Raw genomic sequence first — 25,546 nt, 5'->3', positions numbered from 1 at the left:
AGAGCTTTAATGATACTGAATATACTGACTGTAATCATTAACAAATCATTCAATAACACCAAAGACTTAATGTGAAAAACTGATCAATCCTTGTACTCAATTAACATTGAAATACATGTACATGATAAATAAAATTGAGATTAATGATGTACCTTGTATATAAAGCAGTTGTTGATTTCACAAGTTAGACAAATGTGATTTCAGAGGAAGAACAAACTTAGCTAGAGGTATGGTGCAGTAATAATTGTTATATTAAAAAAATCTATTTGGTCACGTTGAGATTCTATTCAAGGAAAATTATACATTGTTGTATTTTTTCCAATATCAAATACAAAAAAAAATCAATAATCATTGCTATGAACACAAACACATAATGCATGGTATTTCAAATTTAAAATATATCAATGGGCAATGCAATCAGATGAAAGATCAGCAAAGCCCATTTGTATCACAATAATTTATTGGTTTTAAACCACACAATTGATTTTTTTTTTAATGTAAACTTTTCTCATTTGAAGATTTAAAGAACAATTTTAATATTTTTTGAGTCCAACAAATACAAAACATGAGACCATCACAAAAATTTTATTAACCGTAACAAAGCATAACATTTTTGGTAGTTATAAAAACTTGAAATGTGCAAACACACTGCAAAATCAAACAATTCTTGGTGCATAATACTTGAGAAATCTTGAGCATCAATATTTGTATTAGTGACAAGCCATACACCAATCACCTATTTATCTTAATCAAATATAATTAAAAAAAATTTAAAAAAGAGAGATGTTTCTAAAACTTCCTACGGCATACATGTATTAAGACTTGGCCTTAATTTGTACTTACAGTGTGTTAAGCAAGAATTAAAATATTGGTTAGTTGTTAATGTTAAATTTCAAAATCATCTTCAAGGAGATCTGACAGACATAAGCATTCTAAAATTCTAATTGTATTGATTGATTATTCAAAACATAGACTATCTGTAAAAAAAAAAAATTGCACATCACCAAATTTACACCCCCAAAAAACCTCAATTATCCTTCTCTTCAACTTGGACTTTTCTCTGGCGAACCCCCGATTCCTCTTCAGAATCCTTGTCCTTCTGTCCATCCAAAAGAATCACTTCTTCCTCTTTGTCCTTCTCCTTTGGAGTCTTACTTTCTTTTTGGTCCTCAGCGTGTTCAGATTCCTCCTCAATCTCTTCTCCTTGCTGTGAGGACCGTTCCTCAGAGTCACTATTTACTTTATCGTCAGAATCTACATTTTCCTGCCAAACGATGGAAAATTAGAATTGTTGTTTTAGAACACAAAGAAATATGTCTCCACTTCCAATTAATTCAAAGTCCAAGGGGCATTATGGGTCAAGACATTTTTTAAGCAACAACCTCAATATATTAAAACTAGACTGAAAGATAAAAAAAATCTGGCCCAAAAAAATTTTTGTAGGACACTTACAGGGCTCAACATTAACGCATACATGCTTGCCCATTGGACAAATTGCCAACAAAACTTACTTATCCAAATTTATAGAATACTTGTCCATCTCTGAGCAGATATTAAGGAATTAGTAGAACATTATTTTCAAGAATGAAGTAGTTCAAAAAAATATTGAGTGTAATGATTTGTTTAATGTGAAAATTAAAACATTTTTGACGTAAGATACAGTAGCACTGTCTGTAACCGTCTTGATTGTCTTCTTCCATTAACCAAATCCATGTCTGATTTGAAGTTTGTGATTTTGGAAAAAATCAGTCTTTAATGAATTCAGTGGGGATTACTTCTCATGTTCACAATATTCCCTTATGGAAACTTGTCTGATCAGACAAGTGAATCTGGAGATTGACTTATCCGATCACAAAATAAACTGGACACAGACAGACAAATTTTAATGTTGAGGCCTGAGTGATAACAAAGGTCAATGTCATAGGTTCGTTTTGACTGAAAGTCTTGACAAAAATAAAAAGACAATACATTCACATTCCACTTAGAATAATCCTGGACTAAAAGATAAACAAGTATTCCTGTTATAAGAATTGATCTGAAAACTTACTACTCAGATGTGTTAACTCCTTCTCCAAAATCTTTTTTTGAAAAGTAAGAGAAATGACACGGAATCTTCAGAACGGTAACAATAACCTCATGAATTAACTTCCCCCCAAACTACCTGCATATTTGAAGTACATTCTAAAATTTGTCCCAAAAGGAAAGGGTGTACTTCTGTTTCAGAAGTGAACAAAATTCTTGTGCACATAGAGAAAACATCTGACAGTACAAATGTTTTGCATCTCGAAGTGATTGCTATGAAAAATGTCATGAAAAATTTACAACAGTTGCAAATCCATATCAAACAAAATATTCTGTAGTTACACCGATTTGTAAGGTGCCTCTGACTTGATCAATTAATGATTGGCCACAACTGATCACTAAAAGTTTATTCCAGAGAGACTTGCTAAAATACAACTACATGTTTGTACTTTGACATCAATTTTAAAGGTCAAGATTATGTGTGGATCATGACAATTTATCTTTTATTGGTAAATCTACATATCCATTATCATAAGAGTAGGTCAAAAAATAAATAAATTCAGTCTGTACAAGCTTCCTTGCTCAAAAAATAGTAATTTGACTATTATCTCTGAGGTCAAAGGTCAAGGTCATAAGTGAGTCATGGTGGTACATAAAAATAATCTTGCAATGATACATTCACATGCTATATATCACAACATAAGCTAAAAGTTTTTTGTAAATTTCCTTATAAAAGTACTGGGGGAGGGGGGTACATATAGATCATTAATAAATATACGTCAGTATACAGGTACACGTTTATAAATATCTCTCTTTTATATGAATACTACTATCATTCAATTTTACATCCAGTATCACTCTTCTTGAGCCATGGTACATTTACTGCACTTGTTCCTTTATATTTATCTAATTTACATAATATATATGTACTACTTACTTCTTTGGATTCAATGACATCTGTCACTTTTGAGGACACTGTCTGCATGGCTTTCAGAATCCTGGCCATCTGTTTCTCTGTTTCTTCTAGTCTTGTTTGAAGAGCTCTCATTTCATCTGCACCTAATATAATCAATACAGAAGGGTCCACAATAAGAGCTTGCTTCAGGACCACCATAAAATTACTAAGGAAAATGCTTCTTGATTACGTAAAATTGATGTTGGATCTTTTCAAAGAGTATTGTACAATATATACATGTACAGTCAAACTTTGTTATTAGGATCTCGATGGGATCGAGAAAAAACTCCGAGATATCCAAGGATAAGAGATAACAAGGTTAAAATAAATACACATGATATAGAGTAGTTGGAACTTCCATGCGGCTTCGACATACCCTTGGTATTCGATATATTCGTGATTGAGATAACAAAGTTAAACTGTATATCAAAATCAAGTCGAGACAAATCAACTTGAGATGAGAAACACAAGAGGCTCAAGGGCCTTAACAGTCACCCAAAAGCAAGAAATACAGTATGATTAGCATCAACAAAATAATTGGTCTAGTATCTATCTGTCCCCCATTTATCACTATTACCATGCAGACTACTTAACAAAATGTCTATTTTTTAACCCCATATTGTAACCTCTCACATTGGCCTCTCTTGGCCTTTGAAGAACATTTAAAAAGATAAGTTATTTTTGTCTCAATTTTATTCATTTATTATTTCCAAGTCTACCTGATCATTAAAACTGTGAAAGTAATTTTTTTTTTATTTTACAATAAATATTCTTGCATAATTCTCGTATTCTATTAACCTTTCAAATACATTGTTTACAGTGATTAATTATCAAAGGTGAATGGTAAAGGGGTATAACTTTGCTCAGAAGAATACAAGTTAATAGAGCACTGGGCAGGACCAGAACACTTGACTAAATGGTCCAGGTATTCAAAATTCTGGTAAAAATACCTTTGCATATTAAAACTTCTACTCTGTTTGCCCAGAAGCATAGAAGATTTTCAAAGAAATGAATTTTCACTATATTATTAAATAAATAAAGCCCCATCCTTACACCAGAACATCTGACCCAGGGACCATGAACTCACAATTCTGGAAGAAGCACCCTTGCTCATCATAACTATACACTTGTTTCTTTGCTTTATAACCAGTAGTAGAAAAAAAAATTATTTTGAAAGAAATTATGCATTTTCAATATATAATCAATAGAGTCCCCCCTCCCCCCCCCCCCCTCTTCACCTAACCCCTGACCCAGGTACCATGAATTCACAATTTTGAAGTGAAATTCTTCCTTATCATAACCATGCACTTCCTTTGTTTGAATAATACCAAGGAGCAGAGAAGAAGATTTTGAAAGAATTTATGCATTTTCAGTATATAATCAATAGAGCCCCGCCCTAACATCAGAACCCTTGACCCAGGGGCCATGAAGTTCATAATTTTGGAAGAGGCAACCATGCTCATCATAACTCATCGTCACTATGTACTTAGTTTATTCAATATCCAGGAGCACAGAAGAAGATTTTCAAAGAATTAATGCAATTTTACTATATAATCAAGTGAGCCCCGCCCTAACACTTGAACCCCTGACCCAGGAGCCATAAAATTCACAATTTCTGAAAAGGCAGCCATGCTCATCATAACTATGTTCTTCAAGTTAGTTTATTTAATATCCAGGAGCAGAGAAGAAGATTTTCAAAGAATTAATGCATTTTCACTATATAGTCAATAGAGCCTCGCCCTAACACCAAGAACCCCTGACCCTGGGGCCAGGAAATTCACAATTTTGGAAGAGGCACTCTTGCTCATCATAACTATATACCTAGTTACTTTATTTAATACCCAGGAGCAGAGAAGAAGATTTTCAAACAATTAATGCATATTCACTATATAATCAATAGAGCCCCGCCTTAACACCAGAACCCCTGACCCTGGGGCCATGAATTTCGCAATTTTGGAAGAGGCACTCTTGCTCATCATAATTATGTACTTAGTTACTTTATTTAATACCCAGGAGCAGAGATGAAGATTTTCAAACAATTAATGCATTTTCACTATATAATCAATAGAGCCTCGCCCTAACACCAAGAACCCCTGACCCTGGGGCCAGGAAATTCACAATTTTGGAAGAGGCACTCTTGCTCATCATAACTATATACCTAGTTACTTTATTTAATACCCAGGAGCAGAGAAGAAGATTTTCAAACAATTAATGCATATTCACTATATAATCAATAGAGCCCCGCCTTAACACCAGAACCCCTGACCCTGGGGCCATGAATTTCGCAATTTTGGAAGAGGCACTCTTGCTCATCATAATTATGTACTTAGTTACTTTATTTAATACCCAGGAGCAGAGAAGAAGATTTTCAAAGAATTAAGGCAATTTTACTATATAATAAAGTGAGCCCCGCCTTAACACCAGAACCCCTGACCCTGGGGCCATAAAATTCAAAATTTTGGAAGAGGCACTCTCACTCATCATAACTATATTCTTAGTTAGTTTATTTCATATCCAGGAGCAGAGAAGAAGATTTTCAAAGAATTAATGCATTTTCACTATATAGTCAATACAGCCCCGCCCTAACACCTGAACCCCTGACCCTGGGGCCATGAATTTCACAATTTTGGAAGAGGCACTCTTGCTCATCATAACTATGTACTTAGTTACTTTATTTAATACCCAGGAGCAGAGAAGAAGATTTTCAAACAATTAATGCACTATATAATCAATAGAGCCCCGACCTAACACCAGAACCCCTGACCCTGGGGCCATGAATTTCACAATTTTGGAAGAGGCACTCTTGCTCTTCATAACTATGTACTTAGTTAATTTATTTAATACCCAGGAGCAGAGAAGAAGATTTTCAAACAATTAATGCATTTTCACTATATAAATCAATAGAGCCCTGCCCTAACACCTGAACCCCTGACCCTGGGGCCATGAATTTCACAATTTTGGAAGAGGCACTCTTGCTCTTCATAACTATGTACTTACTATTAGTTACTTTATTTAATACCCAGGAGCAGAGAAGAAGATTTTCAAAGAATTAATGCATTTTCACTATATAATCAATAGAGCCTCGCCCTAACACCAAGAACCCCTGACCCTGGGGCCAGGAAATTCACAATTTTGGAAGAGGCACTCTTGCTCATCATAACTATATACCTAGTTACTTTATTTAATACCCAGGAGCAGAGAAGAAGATTTTCAAACAATTAATGCATATTCACTATATAATCAATAGAGCCCCGCCTTAACACCAGAACCCCTGACCCTGGGGCCATGAATTTCGCAATTTTGGAAGAGGCACTCTTGCTCATCATAATTATGTACTTAGTTACTTTATTTAATACCCAGGAGCAGAGATGAAGATTTTCAAACAATTAATGCATTTTCACTATATAATCAATAGAGCCTCGCCCTAACACCAAGAACCCCTGACCCTGGGGCCAGGAAATTCACAATTTTGGAAGAGGCACTCTTGCTCATCATAACTATATACCTAGTTACTTTATTTAATACCCAGGAGCAGAGAAGAAGATTTTCAAACAATTAATGCATATTCACTATATAATCAATAGAGCCCCACCTTAACACCAGAACCTCTGACCCTGGGGCCATGAATTTCGCAATTTTGGAAGAGGCACTCTTGCTCATCATAATTATGTACTTAGTTACTTTATTTAATACCCAGGAGCAGAGATGAAGATTTTCAAAGAATTAAGGCAATTTTACTATATAATAAAGTGAGCCCCGCCTTAACACCAGAACCCCTGACCCTGGGGCCATAAAATTCAAAATTTTGGAAGAGGCACTCTCACTCATCATAACTATATTCTTAGTTAGTTTATTTCATATCCAGGAGCAGAGAAGAAGATTTTCAAAGAATTAATGCATTTTCACTATATAGTCAATACAGCCCCGCCCTAACACCTGAACCCCTGACCCTGGGGCCATGAATTTCACAATTTTGGAAGAGGCACTCTTGCTCATCATAACTATGTACTTAGTTACTTTATTTAATACCCAGGAGCAGAGAAGAAGATTTTCAAACAATTAATGCACTATATAATCAATAGAGCCCCGACCTAACACCAGAACCCCTGACCCTGGGGCCATGAATTTCACAATTTTGGAAGAGGCACTCTTGCTCTTCATAACTATGTACTTAGTTAATTTATTTAATACCCAGGAGCAGAGAAGAAGATTTTCAAACAATTAATGCATTTTCACTATATAAATCAATAGAGCCCCGCCCTAACACCTGAACCCCTGACCCTGGGGCCATGAATTTCACAATTTTGGAAGAGGCACTCTTGCTCTTCATAACTATGTACTTACTATTAGTTACTTTATTTAATACCCAGGAGCAGAGATGAAGATTTTCAAAGAATTAATGCATTTTCACTATATAATCAATAGAGCCTCGCCCTAACACCAAGAACCCCTGACCCTGGGGCCAGGAAATTCACAATTTTGGAAGAGGCACTCTTGCTCATCATAACTATATACCTAGTTACTCTATTTAATACCCAGGAGCAGAGAAGAAGATTTTCAAACAATTAATGCATATTCACTATATAATCAATAGAGCCCCGCCTTAACACCAGAACCCCTGACCCTGGGGCCATGAATTTCGCAATTTTGGAAGAGGCACTCTTGCTCATCATAATTATGTACTTAGTTACTTTATTTAATACCCAGGAGCAGAGATGAAGATTTTCAAACAATTAATGCATTTTCACTATATAATCAATAGAGCCTCGCCCTAACACCAAGAACCCCTGACCCTGGGGCCAGGAAATTCACAATTTTGGAAGAGGCACTCTTGCTCTTCATAACTATGTACTTAGTTACTTTATTTAATACCCAGGAGCAGAGAAGAAGATTTTCAAAGAAATAATGCACTTTTACTATATGATCTATATAGCCCCACCCTGGGGCCAGAACCCCTGACCCTGGGGCCATGAATTTCAAAATTTTGGTAGAGGGTTCAATGCTTAATACAATGATGCCAACAGTTTGACTGCTTGATGTCCAGGAGTAAAGAAGAAGATTTTTAAAGATTGCATTATTTTTGGTGCTTTTAGCCCCACCCCTCAGGCCCCAGGGGGGCAGGGACCATGAAATTCATAATTTTTGTTCCCCTTCACCCATAGATGCTATATGCCAAATTTGGTTGAAATTGGTTAAGCGATTTCAGAGAAGAAGCTAAAAATGTTCAAATGTTACCACACAACGCAAGCCGACGGACAAGAACGGATAGCAATAGGTCACCTGAGTGACTTAGGTGACCTAAAAATAGAAATTTGTACATTTACATATATATATAAGATTTTTTGTGTATGTTCTTTGTTTTACTGCAGACATCAAGTGCAAATTTATTCACATAAAATGAGTTGCTTTCTTACTTATATTTTTATCATCTGCTTTAGCTAATAGATTCTCCAGCTCTGACAGTTTAGCACTGCTCTCCTTCAGATCACTTAATGATGCCTCCTCCACTACAGAACTCTCCTCAGATGTGTTTGGGGTTTTGTTTTTCACCCTCCCATACCCAGGCTTTTTGTCATATTCCCCTTTACTCTTCTTGTTAAAGACCTGAAATAATGATTTGAATACCTCAATTAGAATGTTAAACATACATTTTTCATGCATAAGAAGTCCCAAAGACAGCATGTCCTCAGATTGCTGGGGTTATGTGAACATAATTACATTACTAATCAAGCTCTCTCTCAAGTTTGGAAAATCTAATGCTTATTCACAAATATGTATTTTCCAGCACTCAGTCCCCACTAAGCGGCCTAATACATTGTGTTTCAAAAAAGCAATATTCAAGAAATAAACTAAATTGAAGACAATTCATAAATCAGGGTTCTCCATGAGCTGTTTTACTGTGTCGGGCCCGACACAGTAACAATTCAAATTTTATACCTGCGACACAGTAAAAATTTTGCGACACAGTAAGATCTGTGATAATCAGATATTCAGAACACTAATTCTCTCTCACTGAGACTTTAATCAAACAAATCTACTGTCTTTCAATTTTTAAGGCAGAGCACTTAAGAGTTCTCTATACACTGCACACTAGAGAGTTCTGATTTTGTGGTATTTTTTATGGAAATAGAGTGATCTGCCCTTTGATCAAGAATAAAATAAATTGAAATGTACAATTTATTACTTAATTTGTGATCAAATCAAGCATTCATAACACTTTAATAAGCCAAGGTGAATAGATAGAATACTTCATTTGCAGATATTTTGCCCACTTAAGTAAACAACAGTGATTTATGTTCATCAGTACTTCATTGTCTTTGAACATTTTCCCTGGGGGTAAATGCAAGGCACCCTATGCTGAAAATGTGATAGATAAGCTCAACACTTACACCTTTACACACTATAATTTTCTCAATGTCCAAAAAATATTTTCCTCTAGTGTATAGAGGGTCCTTAATTATCTCCTCATTAGGGCACTTTGTCTTGCTTCAGTTATCAGTTATCTCCTAGACCCGCTGGACTTTACACATGAAGAAACAAAGACAAATAATTTGTTTTCACACTTCCATGTAACCGTATAACTGCTAGTTGCATTTTTAAATATTATTTCAAATTTTGAAAAAAATTAAAACATTATTATGAATACATGTCTTTATACTTCAGAACCACATCTCTAGTATCATGTTGGCACTGCAGATGTGAGTCAAACATCGTATCGGAATCATTTCGTGGATGTAAATGTATTGTTCAAGAATTTAAAGGCAACCCCTAAAAGTATTTTATTATTATATAAGTTTCTTTTTTAAAATTCTGTAATTCGATCAACTGACAAAAATCACGGCATATTTACTGTAGATTGAATGATCGACCAGAATTTCCTCTGCTCTTCAGAGCATGTGTAAAACATGAAGTTATATATACATAAAAATATCAAGGTTTAATATATACGTACAACTTGTAAATAGTGATACATGTACAAGTATATTATAGGTTTTTTTTAATCGTACTTATTTTTTAAGTTGTGTGTGTGTGTGGGGGGGGGGGGGGGATTACACTGAGTTGGTTTATCTTCTACATGTAGTACATTGTACGTACAGTATTATATGGATACATTCTAATTGTTTTAAATATCCATTAATTAATTTTTTTAATCAATATGCACGACCATAACATTTGTGTAACGAATAAGTGAGTAAAAAAAAAATTGTTTGTATATGCTTTTGTAACTATAATGAATAGTGGTTCAGTTGCAGTTGCGAATTTGAATGCGAAAAATGCCGCGAATATTAGTGGTTCACGTAAAGTCTGCAACACAGTAAAATTTCAAATGATGGAGAACCCTGATAAATATTACTAGGACATAACTATGACTGTGTAAATTCCTTACTTTGACCAGTGTATATATCAGGTAACCAATGATGCCCACAGCATAAACAGGAAGTACCATTCCCATCATTCCTCCCCGACCACTAGAAGTCTTCGACTGTTGTTTGTTCATTTCTGCTGCATGTCTCATTCCAGGGTGTGGTCCCTGCTGAAATATAACGATAATAGCCAGTGCAAGAAAAAGTTTATCTGCAATATTTATATGTGGATTCTTTGTTAATATAACATCAAACCCAAAGAAACAATGTTGAATCTTATTCATTATGGTCTGTATAATATTCAGTGCGTTAAACACCTGCATGTATATAGCTGTTGCCATGGTTCAGAGTGTCATGGCATATGACAGGACCATGTATGTCTTGCAGTTTATAATAAATATATCTTATGGATATCATCTGACTGGAATGAGCAAGGATATAGAGCCTAAATCAAAGTATCTGTAAATACATATTAATCAAAATCCCAGATATATATATCGATGATAATTGCTTTGAATGAATTAAAATACCCTCATATGTCTTTCAATTTCTGCATCCATATTAGGTGGCATCCCTGTCGGACGAGGATTTCCTTCATTTCCTCCTCCAGGGCCACGTGGATGATGAGCTCTTGGGGGCACTGAATATCAAAACAATAAATGCAATGGTTTAAATTATCATCAACAAAAACATCATCATCCGAGGTTTCATCACTTACATGTCGAGCAGCATAACTTGATCCTAAAATTACATAATGCTCAATAATACAATAATATTTTTCACATAATGTTTGGAATTTAACGAAGCTAAAATCTTCTGGATTAAATTACTTTTTGGCTGATTGTTATGGACTCCTCTGTCTTTTGTTCTTCCTCCAAACAAGTTCATGACTATTGGGGCGAAGACCTTTGGGTAGAGAGTCAGTAAGCATCCTCCTATGGCAACTACTGTGATTATAACCCGTACATCACTCATACCCGAAATCAAAGCCATATTTTTATTTCAATCAGGAACCCTGCAAATAACTAATGTCAACAAAATCGTCTGTACTGCCAAATAACGTTTATTGGTCACGTGATCAATAATCAATCGCCTATTTTAGCCTATCTATAGGGAATTGCTTAATGAATTTCTTTTAAGGTATTCAAACTTTTCAGAAAAAGTTGATTTTAATATGCACAATACTTTGTTACGGCACTGAATGAAAACAATGATCATCAAATCACGCGAGATTTGTCTCTGAATTTCAAGATGGCGCTCTCCGTGAAAGAACTTGCATCTTTGCTCAGGTAAATATTCTTGTATTTCTATTTATATGAAATTCTAATTCGCATAAATTGTGCCATGGTAAAACTGAAATACCCTCTATTTTTCTTAACAAAGTTATATCGGTAAATATACGGTAACACACAATAAAAAGAGAAGAAAATTTCAGTCATTGTCAAAGGGAAATAACTCCCTATTAGCATCGATATGTGTTGAACACAGGTACTTAGGTCTTGGTTTATGATTATGTATGTACCTTATTGACATGTACAAAAAGTACTTTTATACATATCAATAAGGTACATACATATTTACCAAGACCCAAGTACATGTGGTGTTGAATTTTATTATTTTACAACCATGCAAAAGCAACCAAGTACTTTGCATCTTTGCACATATATATACATGTATTATTTATTTAGTCCTGCATCAGCATGGAGTAGTAATTAGAGCACAAAAGTTGGAATTTTATCAATGAAGTGAAAACAGATAAGGAAGGCGTAAATACTTTGCGAAGATCACTGGTAGGATTTATATAGTTTCTCATTTATTTTCACTTTATTGATAAAATTGTTGACTCCTGTCATTAGAGCAAGTTGTGAAGGTAAAGTAAGAAGTCTGATCCATATGTCACAAATTTGAATCCCTCTGCAGAATATAGAAATTAATCCTATATTAACTAAGATCTGTGTTGAAGTAGTTGTTGGCACAAGAAGATCCATCACTGCTTAACTTGCCATGAGTGCAAAGTACTAGTTAAAATTTGCAGCCCTCCACTTGCAAGGCATGCAAAGCAAGAAAACAACAACAATATATACATGTACATATATATAAATATACATACATATAATGATACCAAAGTCCCATGGTCTTGCCAAAGTCTGATGATCCATCTATAGATGTGCCATGCGAAAGTAAAATGGATTTCCTTGCCAAAAATATGAAAATTGATCTATAGACACACCATACAATAGTACCATGGCTTGAAACACATCATTATCCAATTTTTTCTTCTTATGCTCTCCATGCCCTATAACAGGCGGGTAAAATGTCGGCCATATTGTGACTCGAACACAGGATTTCCTCCAACCATGCAGGTGCTCTACCACTGAGCTACCGGACTGATGTACCCTATCGCCTTTACATTCTTCCCTCTTTTTTCTTGAGGTTTTCCATCCTGAAAACCTCACAGAGACTCTATTAAACCACTATGGGGTTTGGTTGTTGAACACTAAATATTATAAGCAGGGAAAAATTCAGACAGACTGGGATTCGAACCTGTGACCTCCCGCTAAGCCTGTGGATGACCGAACTAATGCACCCAATTCCTGTTACATCGCGATGGATGCATGAGGCCATTCAACAAATATACCACTTACAACAGTAACTGGCAGCAACATAGTACAGTGCTCCCCTCCAGATTTCTCACCCTAGCTGTTCTCTTTCTACCGTAAAGCACTTGCAGATGTTCTTCAGTTTTTCAATTTCTGGTTATTAACATCCTTACATCATAAGTAGCTGACAGTTTTAGGATATTTGTGACATCAAATGTACATGTTATTAGGAATGGAAAGATGGGAAAATATATTTTGACATCACAAACAAAAAAGTAGTCCCCGGGCATTTACAGTGCAGGCTAGTATTGCTCTGTAAATGCCCAGAACATCTCTATACATTCTATTGAGAAATACATAAAAATATGTAATAAGACTGGGATATTAGCCAAACACTAGATGGAGACAACAGTAGCATGACTAGCATCGTAACGTACACCTAACCATGTACATTAAACCATCACATCTTGTCATTTACAGCGTCCTCTCTGAGGACACCACCCAGACACAGTCATTTGAAAACTTAGCCACTGGTTTTCACCACTACTTTACCAAACAAGATCACTTCAAAGTGGGATCTTCAATTGTAAGTATAAACAATGGGATTTCCTCTTTTATTGTCACTCAGCACTGCAATGTCAATCAGCACAACATATGTATGTTGTATTCTTTATTAACTTGATTAATGCAATTATATATTGCCTAAGTAGTTTGGAGTAGTTTATTATCATCTATATGTAATTATTTATGTATCCTGTATTAGGGCATTATTAATCACAATGAAGCAAAGCTGACTTTAAATAGTTCTTTTTATTTTATTTTACTTGTACATGTATATCTGTTCTAGTTTGTTCAAATGTTAAAAGAATAAGTAATTAAAATTAATTTTTATGAATTTATGCAATTTAAAATCAATATATATAAAAGTGTTTAAAGATAACTGTTGCAATAATTCCTTGATTTCTCCAGGTATTGCTGCTCCAGAACCGAGATTTACTGCCACACCCTACACAGAAGTTGGCTGCCATCTTTCTTCTGTATGAGATGTACCGTACAGATCCCATAGCTGCTAATCCATTTGCCACTGTCTTTGTTCATCTTTTAGTAAGCATTATTTTTTTCTTTCTTTGAAAATCTTGCCATGGTAACTGCATTGTATTTTGATCTATTTATTGGTGAAAAATTCCAATTTCATATACAGTGCATCTCTGAGCAGGTTGTGAAGCAGTATTTATATATAGATTCATGGTAAATGTGTATTACATTGTACACATAAATATATTTTTAGATAAAGATTTTATGTTGTTATTACTATACTCAGAACCCTCCTACTGAAAACCAAGAAGCAGGACAGTTTGACTTACACTGGGCAATTCCAGCCATCTCCCCAGCAGAGAGATACTTCCTCTCACAACTCATCTCCAGTCCAACTAAAGAGGTACTTCACACTTTAATTAAAATATTAAAGGAAAATTTTACAGACAGAATATTTATGAAATGAATTTAACAGCTACCAAAGTTATACTGTATAACCTAATTTGGGACAGTTTACACTTTAAAAACTGTGAAACAGTTTATAAAAAAGAGTGAACTGTTCCAACCTAGGTTATCAAGTATAACTTGGATATAGCTATTAAATTTATTCCTTATAACTTAATTTTCTAACGTGTAATGTAAAAAAGAAAACAATTTCCCCTCAGTAACGACTTCAAATTGTACAAAATGTAAATGTAACATCAAGCGAATTGATATGTTCTTGACATCAGTCATATTGTGAAGTAGACAACACAGGTTATATAGTAATTTTTTCAGCTGATCAAATAAGTGCAGTACAACCAGAATTAAATTATATAGATTGAGGATATTTCCCAGGGTTGAATTCTAGACCTGCAGACCTTATCTCCTAGCAGTATGTGTACAGTGGGCTAGACCATCTAAGCAAGGTTGATTTTGATGGCATTGAAATTCTCAAATAAAGTAAAACCTCATTACCTTGAACTTGATGGGGGCTTAGAGAAAAAACTACCTACATGTATTTTTCCAAGGAGTTGAAATATTGAAATTAATATACATATTAAATGAAAATTGTTTGAAATTCCATCTGTATTTATAAATGAAATGTATTAATACAGCTTTACGAATTTTTTATTTTAGTGATTCTTACTAAATTCACCTGATTATCCACTGATTATCGAGTTCCTTAATATTATTTCATATTTAAACTGTGACTCAAAGATAAAGAAATTTTTGCTATATTTAACATACAGGAAAAGGGCATACTAAGTTTAAGAACTTTTTCCCCAATGATCCCATTTGTGAAAAAAGAACAATTTAGACATTAAATATATTCAAACTATGCTGGAGTTTTTATGTGCAATCTTCTGTAAGTAGATTTTATCATACTAAACTTATTTGATGATTTCTGTGAACTTGTATCCATCAGGCTAATCCTTTCATTGCTCACTGCACTGTAATGGTAAGAACAACACAGAGAACATTTAAATAGTTAGAGCTGCATGTATACACAGATTTTGATATTTATCAGATTCCAAGAATGGCAAGTACAAGTACTGTCCAGAATTTCATTTCTTGATTTGAAACACTGTAAACCTACTTAATATTTTTTGATTAGCTTTACAAAATTGATATAGACATGTTCTTGATGAGAAAGTTATAGTAATAATTGTTAATTTGAATCAAATACTCTTTGACAGTTCACACACTACACTTCATAATGTATGACACTTGTGCATAAAGTAGGTTTATAATGTTTCTGAAATTGAATTTCAGTTTCTTTTTCTTTTTTTCATTGAATAATAATTTGGTTGTTGGGAAAAGATCAAATTTGAATAAAATGCCACAAAGTATACCTTCTTTTTTTCATGCAAGAGACAAACTTGAAAGGGATTTCAAGGGGATGGAGTGGAAGGGAAGTAAATTTTATGTTCACATTCATGTCAGCGTATTTGCATTACTGCATCACATTATTTGTATAAATGGTCAATAATTATCTTTCTAATCCATCATTTATTTGAACTTTTCCCATTACAAAACAGTACTAGATATTATCATGAAATTTAAGATAAAGTTTATTTTGAAAAGTTACTAACTTTTTTTTAATGCCATTAAATTTTATTGTGTAACACAATGAATCATGATTTTTAGATGTAGTAATTTATCAGCTACTATAATCAATTACAGAAATCAATGTGTCTCTCCATCTGTCTGTCCATCAAATTCAAGATATCTTTAAGGGATATCCAAACCAAACTTGCAGATTTGATGTGTATTTGCTCGATATCCTGATTCTTACCTAAATTTTATGGTTGAATTAATGATTGTGTAAAGGATTTAGGCCCTTTTTCACTCTACAGTAGCCTAAGTGATTCTTTAGCTAAACATGCACACTTGGTACATGTATGTTATGCAGGGTTCAGAGGCTGTGTCTGATCTACGTTTGATACTTCAGTGACACAGGAGAAAGAATTTAGAACACTTCTTATGTATCAGAAATTACATACAGTGCAAATTAAATGGTTTTCTGAATCTGGAGTATTTTATCTGGAGTATTTTAATGAATGCATTATGTTTTTATGACTGTAAACGAACTTTTATTTGCATGTGAGAAGTATCAGTGAGTTTTGAGACCTTTTACTCATGAATATTTCTTATTGTGAACCAACAATTTACCATTAATGTGAAATGTTGCTCAGTCACAAAAAATTAGTAGTTGCAGGAGGATTTTAGACGGATAAATCGTGAATAAATGAAGTCACAAATAATAGTTGGCTTACAGTATGTGTTTGTGTGGGGGGAAGGGATAATACATGTAATAGTACTATAATAAAGTACTCAGCTTACTCGTAAGTAAAACTTTTTTTTTTCCTCCGCAGATGTTCAAAAAGACGCCAACTCAAATTATCCAACTGGATGTCAGTAGCATGCAAGTATGTCCTGTCACATTTTGAACATGTCTATAACAAATTCCTGTTTATATCTACAAGTAAAGCCCATGACCCTCTTGTAGGTCCTAGAAGTTGTGTTGTATTAATGTGTGTGACAATTTACATGTATTACAGAACTTTGACGTAAGTGGCCTACAGCTGGCATTGGCTGAGAGGCAGTCAGAAATGCCAGCTCAGAGCAAGTCAGCCATGCCATGTGTAGTTCCTGACCCTGATACGAAACCTACAAGGTGAGATGCTTTAACAAAGGTCAATCATGTTTATGACTGCAACACAACATCCAGTCAGTGAACTGAAACCTTTATGTAGGTTCTCATGAATTAGTGATCCCTGCATAAGTGTACTGGAAAATCTTACCTCATATGCTCAGCCCCAGACCTTCTACATGGCAGGAAGAGTTTTATATGTAACTCATGCATTGGTATGGAAGAATTATTGGTTCATATTTTGGCTATAAAAAAACTGAATTATATAATCTACTACATATGCAAGGTACAAGTATTTAGTATAAAACATGTACTGGTAATGTCATTAAAACTTGAGTTTTCATTTTGAAAGATGTGTGCCAGTCACCCTGAACAATTTAATCTTTGCTTCCTCACAAAAGCAAGTACCAGGGAGCATTCTTAAGATTTTTATCTTTTTTATGCATTTTTTTACTAGTTATGATCATTTTGGGAAGCCTGGTGTTATAAATCCTGATGTACAGAGGCAGACAATTGAGGCCTTGCTGACGGGAAACAAACCTCCTGTGGAGAACTGTATGATGCCAGAGTTCATCAGACTAGCCCCACCCTTACATATTGCTGAAGATGAGGTACTGTACATAAATTAACATATTCAAAATTTAGCCCAGTGACTTGGTAAAGAGTGGTTGGCATAACCATGTATTTGAGCTACAGATGTCCATTTACATTTTATGAACAGTTTTCATGAATTATTATCAGGAGGCCTGATTTTTATAAGTTCACATACAGTGTTTGGTCTGGGTAACATTACAGTGCAGAGTCAATTTATTTTACTGCTGCAAAGGAGAATAACACATAGTGGATCTCCGTGAACTGTCAGAATCTCTGTGCTATATGTCTCTTTTTTTGTAGCTGTGTTGGATGAACCCAGTGGACATGGATTATAATATTGCCTGGGATACCACCATGTGTGTCAGTAGTTCAGCAGGCGTGGAGATCCGAAGGCTGATGTCTAAAGCATTTAAAGGAGCACTGACTCTGCCCCAGCAGCAACAGTTACTAACGGAGCTGGAAAAGGACAATAAATTGGTGTACCACATAGGGCTTACTCCTGCCAAGGTAACCACATATAGCTCTAACTACCAAGGCTTACTCCTGCCAAGGTAAACACATCCCTAACTCCTACCAAGGCTTACTCCTGCCAGGGTAAACCACATATATAGCTCTAACCCCAACCAAGGCTTCCTCCTGCCAAGGTAAAAATATAGCTGTAACACCTACCAAGGCTTCCTCCTGCCAAGGTAAAAATACAGCCCTAACACCTACCAAGGCTTCCTTCTGCCAAGGTAACCACATATACCTCTAACACTTACCAAGTTTAACATATAGCTCTACCTTACTTAGAGCTTGTTCCATATAGGAATTACTCCTGCCAAGGTAACCATATAGTATTTACTCCTGCCATAAAAGCTATAAAAGACTTACCACAGCAAAGGTAGCCAAAAAGCTTACTGCTACCAAAGTTAACATACCGGTACTGGGCTTTCTTCTGCTACAGGTAATCATTAAGGGCATACTGCAGCCAAAGTAAAAAGTCTAAATGTTTAACTTCTGTTGTTAGAGTTATATGTGGCTTTTCCTTCTACACTTTGTAAGTCACCAAAATAGACCCACTCCTTCAGAGTTAATGTATTTCAGCTAGGAGCTTCAGTGCAGTTTTTCGGAGGTCTCTTTAAATATACATATATACACAAATATTTACCATAATAATTGATACTTGTTGATTTTATTCTTAAAACATTTTTTTCTGTACCATTTCATTCATTTACAGCTTCCAGACTTAGTAGAAAATAACCCCTTAGTGGCCATAGAAGTTTTACTGCGATTGATGCAGTCCAACCAAATCACAGAGTGAGGGGTTTTTCTTTAAAAATAAAAACACACAAAGTACTTTGTAAATAAATTATTAAGATTCTAAATTAAAATAGCATTTGTTGAGAAAGTTGTTAAAGCTTCCACCTATCTCAAAAATTTGTGTTGTATTAAGAAACCATAATGATTTTTTCAGGTATTTTTCTGTCCTTGTCAACATGGAAATGTCTCTGCATTCAATGGAGGTTGTCAACAGACTAACAACAGTAAGTATTTTAATGATCCATAACATGGACATGAAAGTATGTACATTTGTATTTCCTAGCTGAGGAATTTTACATATGTGTTATATAAATATTGTTTTCTTTCATTTTAGGCTGTAGAACTACCATCAGAATTCATTCATTTATACATTTCAAACTGCATCTCAACATGTGAAACGATTCGTGATAGATATTTACAGAATAGACTTGTACGATTAGTGTGTGTATTTCTTCAGTCTCTCATCAGAAATAAAATCATTGACGTCAAGGTAAGGTACAATCTACTTGTTTCTATTTCACTTGAAAGAGAAAGAAAAAACTTTTAAATAATGTATCAATGTTTGTAGCTCATCAGGTTGAAGTTGAGATGAGCTTACTGTAGATCACTAAATTTTCGCGACACCGTATTTTCGTGAGGTAGTCATTTACCCTTAAAAGGGGAGACAAAATTTTCAAGAATTGTGGTTATTGCTCAGCTCTATATATAATCTTTAGGAATACTTCTATACACAGGAATTGAATTTTTGCTTGCACATTGCCTTGCGTAATTACACGAAAATAAAGTTCTTGCGAATAAAAAATGATTTACAGTATGTGTCCTATCTGGACTAAACTTGTGTGGATGTTGCTTCCAGAGATTCATACATGTACAGTGTATATGTGCCTTGCTCAAGTTTGCTGCAAGTGACATGTACTTTTGGTTGTTTTATGAAAGGTTTATAATGATTAATTTATATTGAACTGATGGTTCTTACTGATCATTCACTTTGTACGAGACTTTAGTCGACCTCAAGATAACATTTATCGAGTTGAGCTTATTAATCTATGATCACTTTAATTTTAGTTGTGTGAATAAACATTTCGAACTTTATGACTGTATTATTTTATGAAGACTGTATGATTTTTAGCTCACCTCAACGAAGTTGGGGGAGCTTATGTAATACGTCAGCATCCCAGGTTAAGGTTTTTGGAGCAGTTTTCTTTTCAAGTACTTCTATGGCCTATATTAGTCAGAGATGCATGGAGGATGCTTCTAGTGTGTTTTATTGTACCAGTCAAGGTTTCAGATGCTGCAATTTCAGCTAAAGAATGACCAGGTTAATGTTTTTGGAGCAGGTTAAAGTTTTTGGAGCAGATCTCATTTCCAAGTAACTATAAGCCCTATATTGACCAAACTTGCATGGATGATACATCTAAGGATGCACACTACTGGACTTGCTTCGGATGCTGGATTTGACTTACATTTTCCGGATGAGCGACCAGGTTAAAGTTTTTGGAGCAGATGTCATTTCCAAGTAACTATAAACCCTATAATTACCAAACTTGCATGGATGATACATCTAAGGATGCACACTACTGGACTTGCTTCGGATGCTGGATTTGACTTACATTTTCCGGATGAGTGACCAGGTTAAAGTTTTTGGAGCAGATGTCATTTCCAAGTAACTATAAACCCTATATTGACCAAACTTGCATGGATGATACATCTAAGGATTCACACTACTGGACTTGCTTCGGATGCTGGATCTGACCTACATTTTCCAGATGAGTGACCAGGTTAAGGTTTTTGGAGCAGATCTCATTTCCAAGTAACTATAAGCCCTATATTGACCAAACTTGCATGGATGATACATCTAAGGATGCACACTACTGGACTTGCTTCGGATGCTGGATCTGACCTAAATTTTTGGGATGAGCGACCAGGTTAAAGTTTTTGGAGCAGATGTCATTTCCAAGTAACTATAAGCCCTATATTGACTAAACTTGCATGGATGATACATCTAAGGATGCACACTACTGGACTTGCTTTGGGGTGCTGGATTTGACTTACATTTTCCGGATGAGTGACCAGGTTAAAGTTTTTGGAGCAGATGTCATTTCCAAGTAACTATAAACCCTATATTGACCAAACTTGCATGGATGATACATCTAAGGATTCACACTACTGGACTTGCTTCGGATGCTGGATCTGACCTACATTTTCCAGATGAGTAACCAGGTTAAGTTTTTGGAGCAGATCTCATTTCCAAGTAACTATAAGGTCTATCTGAACCAAACTTGCATGGATGATGCATCAAGGGACGAACAATCTCAAAACTTGCTTTGGATGCTGGATTTGACTTACATTTTCTGGATGAGTGACTAGTTTTAAGTTTTCAGAAAAGTCTATTCCCAATTAACTGCAAGCCCTATCAAACCAAAATTGCATAAATGCTGCATCTAGGGATGCACACTTCTAGATTATTAGTTTAGTGTGGGACTTTGCCTTACTTAAAGACAACATTCGTTGAGGTGAGCTCTGTAATCTCTGATTACCTATGTTTGTTTTTTAAAAATGAAATGTCTCCTGCAAGTTTTAACTTTTAATTTGTAGGATATCTTCATAGAAGTACAAGCGTTTTGTATTGAATTCAGTCGGATAAGAGAGGCAGCGGGATTATTCAGACTTTTAAAATCTTTGGACAGTGCTGACCCACAAAATGTGCAGGCTGCTGCATCAAGATAGCAGCCAACAATGATGTGAATGACATTGATGTGAAATACTGTGAATTCTTAAGGAAAAATTGTGTTGTGTGTGATGTCACTCACAAAGTACCCTTTTGTGATATTGCAATGTCGACATCACACATACGTGTACCCGAGTCTATGGTCATACATACTTGTACCTGTGTCTGAGGTATACATGCACTCTGAAGAGTTATACTGTCTTACTTTTATCTAAAAATACAAACTTTATGGTCAAATTGTTGATAAGAAATCTCTAATGAAATGAAATAAACCTCGACAGTTACATTTGTAATCTATTGTCATGTTTACTATTTATAGACAAGACCTAGAAATCCATGGCAATCTTATGAATAATGCCAGTTTGAAAACGTTGTCACAATTATTTATAATGAATGTTACAATCAGAAGTTAATGGCTGTTTTGCATGTTTGTAATTTCACATAATCATCTAACCTTTATGAGTTTAACATCAGCCTTTGTTCTCTGGGGCAGCATCTTGTTAAATCAGGTAATTGATAAGGTAATAATTAAATTAGGTCTTCAAAATTTGTACACTCCTTGGGAATCAAAGCCATTACCGTAATTAGATAAATTGTGAAAAGTAATCAAAATAAATCCATCATATTTGTGAAATTCTAGATCTAGACTAATGACAAATAAAACTGGTGACGTGTTAGTATACATGTACACTTAAAAGCAAAGGTTCTTTCCTACTTATAAAATGTATATATATCTGTGTAAACGAGTAGCAGTTTTACTAACTGATACTTGCATCTTTAACCTAGTACTTGTTGACAACACTATGTGATTTAGATATATTACTTTCCAATATAGTTTGTAGAAACATCACTATATCTGGCATCTAGATTGATTTGAATGAAGAGCACACAAACCAGAGAATACCTTTCAATGTGTAATGTACAGATATTATTTCTCAAATTCTGAACTAGTACTGATATTCACATTATTGATGACATTTGACTTTTTCATGTAGCCACCTAGCACCTGTTTATCAAGTACAAACTGAGAATTGGCAGACTCGGACTGCCCAGCTGCCCTAAATTCCTAATTAGGGCCCATTGTGTGGGTGCACTAGTGTTCAATCTGTCTGTCCATCCAATTTCATTTGTCCAGAGCATATTTTCTCCACTTATCCCAGTCAGGCTCAAAGTTCACCAATAGATTGCATATATCTTTCCCCCTTGGTCCAGGTTAGCCCAAATATGGAGTGCCTGTGGGTGGAGGGTGTGCAGTGACCTTGAACCAATTTTGTAGATGAAGGGTCAAGGTAAAAAAATCACTGAATTAAAAAAGATCTAGTACAGAGCATATTTTCTCTCCCCTTGGCCCAGAGAGTCTCAACCTTCACCCACAGATTGCCCATGAGTAACGGGTGTGCAGTGACCTTGAACCAATTTTGTAGATGAAGGGTCAAGGTCAAAAAATCACTGAATTAAAAAAGCCCTAGTCCAGAGTATATTTTCTCTCCCCTTGACCCAGAGAGTCTCAACCTTCACCCACAGATTGCCAATGAGTAACGGGTGTGCAGTGACCTTGAACCAATTTTTAATTAAAGATCAAGGTAAAAAAAAAACTCTTTGTAAAATCCTTGTTCAGAGCATATTTTCTCTCCTCTTGTCTTAATTGGGCTCATGCTTCATTCAGAGTGCCCGTGGGTAGCAGGTGACCTTGAATCAATTTTCCAATCAAAAGTCAAGGTGGTAAAACCACTTGTGTTAAAATCTTATTCAGAGCATATTTTCTCTCTCCTTGGCCCAGTTTAGCTCATACTTCACCCATAGAGTGCTCTTGGATAGAGGGTGTGCAGTGACCTTGATAATAATTTTCTAGGTAAAAGGTCAAGGTTAGAAAACCCTTGGCCCATCTAGCCCAAACATCACCATTTGAGTGCCCATGAGTAGAGAGTGGGTGTGCAGTGATTTGTTTTTTGAACCAATTTTCTGGTATAAAAAATCTGTTTGAAAAACCTCAGTGTAAAAATCTTTGTTCAGAGTACATTTTCTCTCCCTTTGGCTCGGTCAGTCTCAAACTTGACCTATAGAGTGCCAATGGATGGAGGGTATGCATAATCTTGAACCAATTATCTAGATCAAAATCAAGGTCGAAGAACCTTGTCAGGAGTATATTTTTTCTCCCCTTCGCCCAGATAGTCTCAAACTTCATCTATAGAGTGGCCTTTGGTAATAGGTGTGCAATGAACTTAACCAGTTTTTCAATCAAAGGTCATGTTTAAAAAAAATGTGTAAAATCCTTGTTCAGAACATATTTTCTCTCCCCTTGGCTCAGTTGGGCTCATACTTAATCCAGAGTGCTCAAGGGTAGTGAACTTGATCCAATTTTTAGCTCTACTGGTCAGAGACCAGAAGAGTTTTTGTGATAGTAAGGTGTCCGCCGTCCGTCTGTCTGTCTGTAAACAATTTCAAACACTACTCCTCCTACAGTTTTGGTCTGATTTCAATATAACTTGGCACACAAGTAGCCATAGTTACTAAATATAGAAATTTCTGTGAAATACTTTCAAAACCCTACTCCTCCTACAGTTTTGGTCTGATTTCAATACAACTTGGCACACAAGTAGACTACACAAGATGCATAATTCTGTATGTCGGTGTTTGATTTCCATAAACGGTGTTGCCATGGTTACTAAATAGAAATTTCTGGGAAATACTTTCAAAATGCTACTCCTCCTACAGTTTGTCTGATTTCTGACTTGGCACACAAGAAGACTACACCAAGATAAATAAATCTGTATAACTGTTTTTGATTTCAATCAACCGTTTTGCCATAGTTACTAAAATAGAAATTTCTGGAAATACTTCCTCCTACAGTTTAATATGATTTTAATATAACTTGAAATGCAAGGAGTCTACATCAAGATACATAATTGTCTATTTTAATGTATGACATTGCCATGGTTACTAAAATTGAAATTTCTGTCAAATTCTTTTATAAGGCTACTCCTCCTACAGTTTTAGTCTGATTGCATTAAATCTTGCCATAAAAAGAGACAACCAAGGATCATTATTCCATTTATTGCTGTTGCAAAGTTTCAAGTCGATTGGCTACTTTTCTCTTCCTTTGTTATAAGTACAAACCAGTAGAGCTACAATCTCGTCAGAGACTTATGGTTTTTATATTCCTACTCAAGCAGTGTCAATTTAATTTGTAGTTCTTGTTTAGATTATGCAATGAAAGCAGTTGACAAGTAGTTCTAATGTATCAAGACGCCCTTTCTGTACTTGAAAGTATTTTTCAAGTTGCAAAGGTGAATCCATGTAAATGTCAAAAACTGCCCTAATTTAGTTATAAAATTCCCAAAATTCGTTCATTTTTTATATGTAAAAAGAATGCTGTACAAGCTGCAGGCTTCAAGTTGTTTAATTAGAAGTCATTGTCAAGGTTTATTTCTGTCTTTTGACTCAAGTTTGATATTTCAAAAGGAACCCCTCAGATTGTGCCCAGAAATTAAAACCTACTATAACCTTGACTTTTGACCCAAAAATCAAATAAGCTTCTTCACTTGGCCACCAAGCAAACTTGTAGAAAGATGAGAATTAAAGGTCAATCTTAACTTCTAAAAAAAATTTTTTTTCAGGGTAACATGAAATTGTTATCCCACGAAAACCATTGTTGACCGAGGGGAAGGCGAGGTCAACAATGGCTTTGAAGGGATAACAATTTCACATTTACCATAAAAAAACAAGTAATATTTTTTTTTTATTATACCGAATGTATTCAGCATGCATATAAAGAAAAGGTCACGGTGAACCATTCACAAAAACATTCTG

At 35.1% G+C, this 25,546-nt stretch overlaps 2 protein-coding genes across 2 annotated transcripts; one reads left to right on the top strand and one right to left on the bottom strand.

Annotated features, from left to right (window-relative positions):
• Positions 1 to 939: 939 nt before the first annotated feature.
• LOC133189720 (resistance to inhibitors of cholinesterase protein 3-like) lies at positions 940 to 11,461 on the bottom strand. The gene is made up of 6 exons (XM_061325123.1): positions 11,172 to 11,461; positions 10,872 to 10,981; positions 10,365 to 10,511; positions 8,392 to 8,581; positions 2,960 to 3,081; positions 940 to 1,264 (listed from the first exon to the last, which is right to left on the bottom strand). Exons 1-6 carry the CDS (start codon positions 11,332 to 11,334, stop codon positions 1,028 to 1,030), a joined length of 969 nt encoding a protein of 322 aa, XP_061181107.1. The 5' UTR covers positions 11,335 to 11,461; the 3' UTR covers positions 940 to 1,027.
• A 107-nt stretch (positions 11,462 to 11,568) lies between these two features.
• On the top strand, positions 11,569 to 22,031 carry LOC133189719 (CCR4-NOT transcription complex subunit 11-like). Its single transcript, XM_061325122.1, has 12 exons — positions 11,569 to 11,630; positions 13,422 to 13,527; positions 13,911 to 14,045; positions 14,263 to 14,379; positions 16,835 to 16,888; positions 17,021 to 17,136; positions 17,570 to 17,723; positions 18,007 to 18,213; positions 18,926 to 19,005; positions 19,163 to 19,232; positions 19,343 to 19,498; positions 21,604 to 22,031. The coding sequence occupies exons 1-12, from the start codon at positions 11,593 to 11,595 to the stop codon at positions 21,733 to 21,735; spliced, it is 1,365 nt and encodes a 454-aa protein (XP_061181106.1). The 5' UTR covers positions 11,569 to 11,592; the 3' UTR covers positions 21,736 to 22,031.
• Positions 22,032 to 25,546: the final 3,515 nt, after the last annotated feature.

Source organism: Saccostrea echinata, unplaced genomic scaffold (assembly GCF_033153115.1).
Source record: "Saccostrea echinata isolate AGI-Se365-2 ecotype Australia unplaced genomic scaffold, CSIRO_AGI_Sech_v1 ptg000019l, whole genome shotgun sequence".
NCBI lineage: Eukaryota > Metazoa > Mollusca > Bivalvia > Ostreida > Ostreidae > Saccostrea > Saccostrea echinata.
Note: the sequence above shows the minus strand (reverse complement) of the source record. Positions and strands in the feature narration are given on the sequence as shown.

Bases quoted from the DNA above. Each gene is read 5' to 3' on its own strand.
- LOC133189720 (XM_061325123.1), bottom strand. From the start codon at position 11,334: ATGGCTTTGATTTCGGGTATGAGTGATGTACGGGTTATAATCACAGTA. The intron at 8,582-10,364 runs GTAAGGAATTTA...TCATTATTTCAG, and splicing joins TGATATATACACTGGTCAAA to GTCTTTAACAAGAAGAGTAA. The intron at 1,265-2,959 runs GTAAGTAGTACA...ATCGTTTGGCAG, and splicing joins ATGTCATTGAATCCAAAGAA to GAAAATGTAGATTCTGACGA.
- LOC133189719 (XM_061325122.1), top strand. From the start codon at position 11,593: ATGGCGCTCTCCGTGAAAGAACTTGCATCTTTGCTCAG. The intron at 17,137-17,569 runs GTGAGATGCTTT...TTTTTTTACTAG, and splicing joins CCTGATACGAAACCTACAAG to TTATGATCATTTTGGGAAGC. The intron at 19,233-19,342 runs GTAAGTATTTTA...CTTTCATTTTAG, and splicing joins TTGTCAACAGACTAACAACA to GCTGTAGAACTACCATCAGA.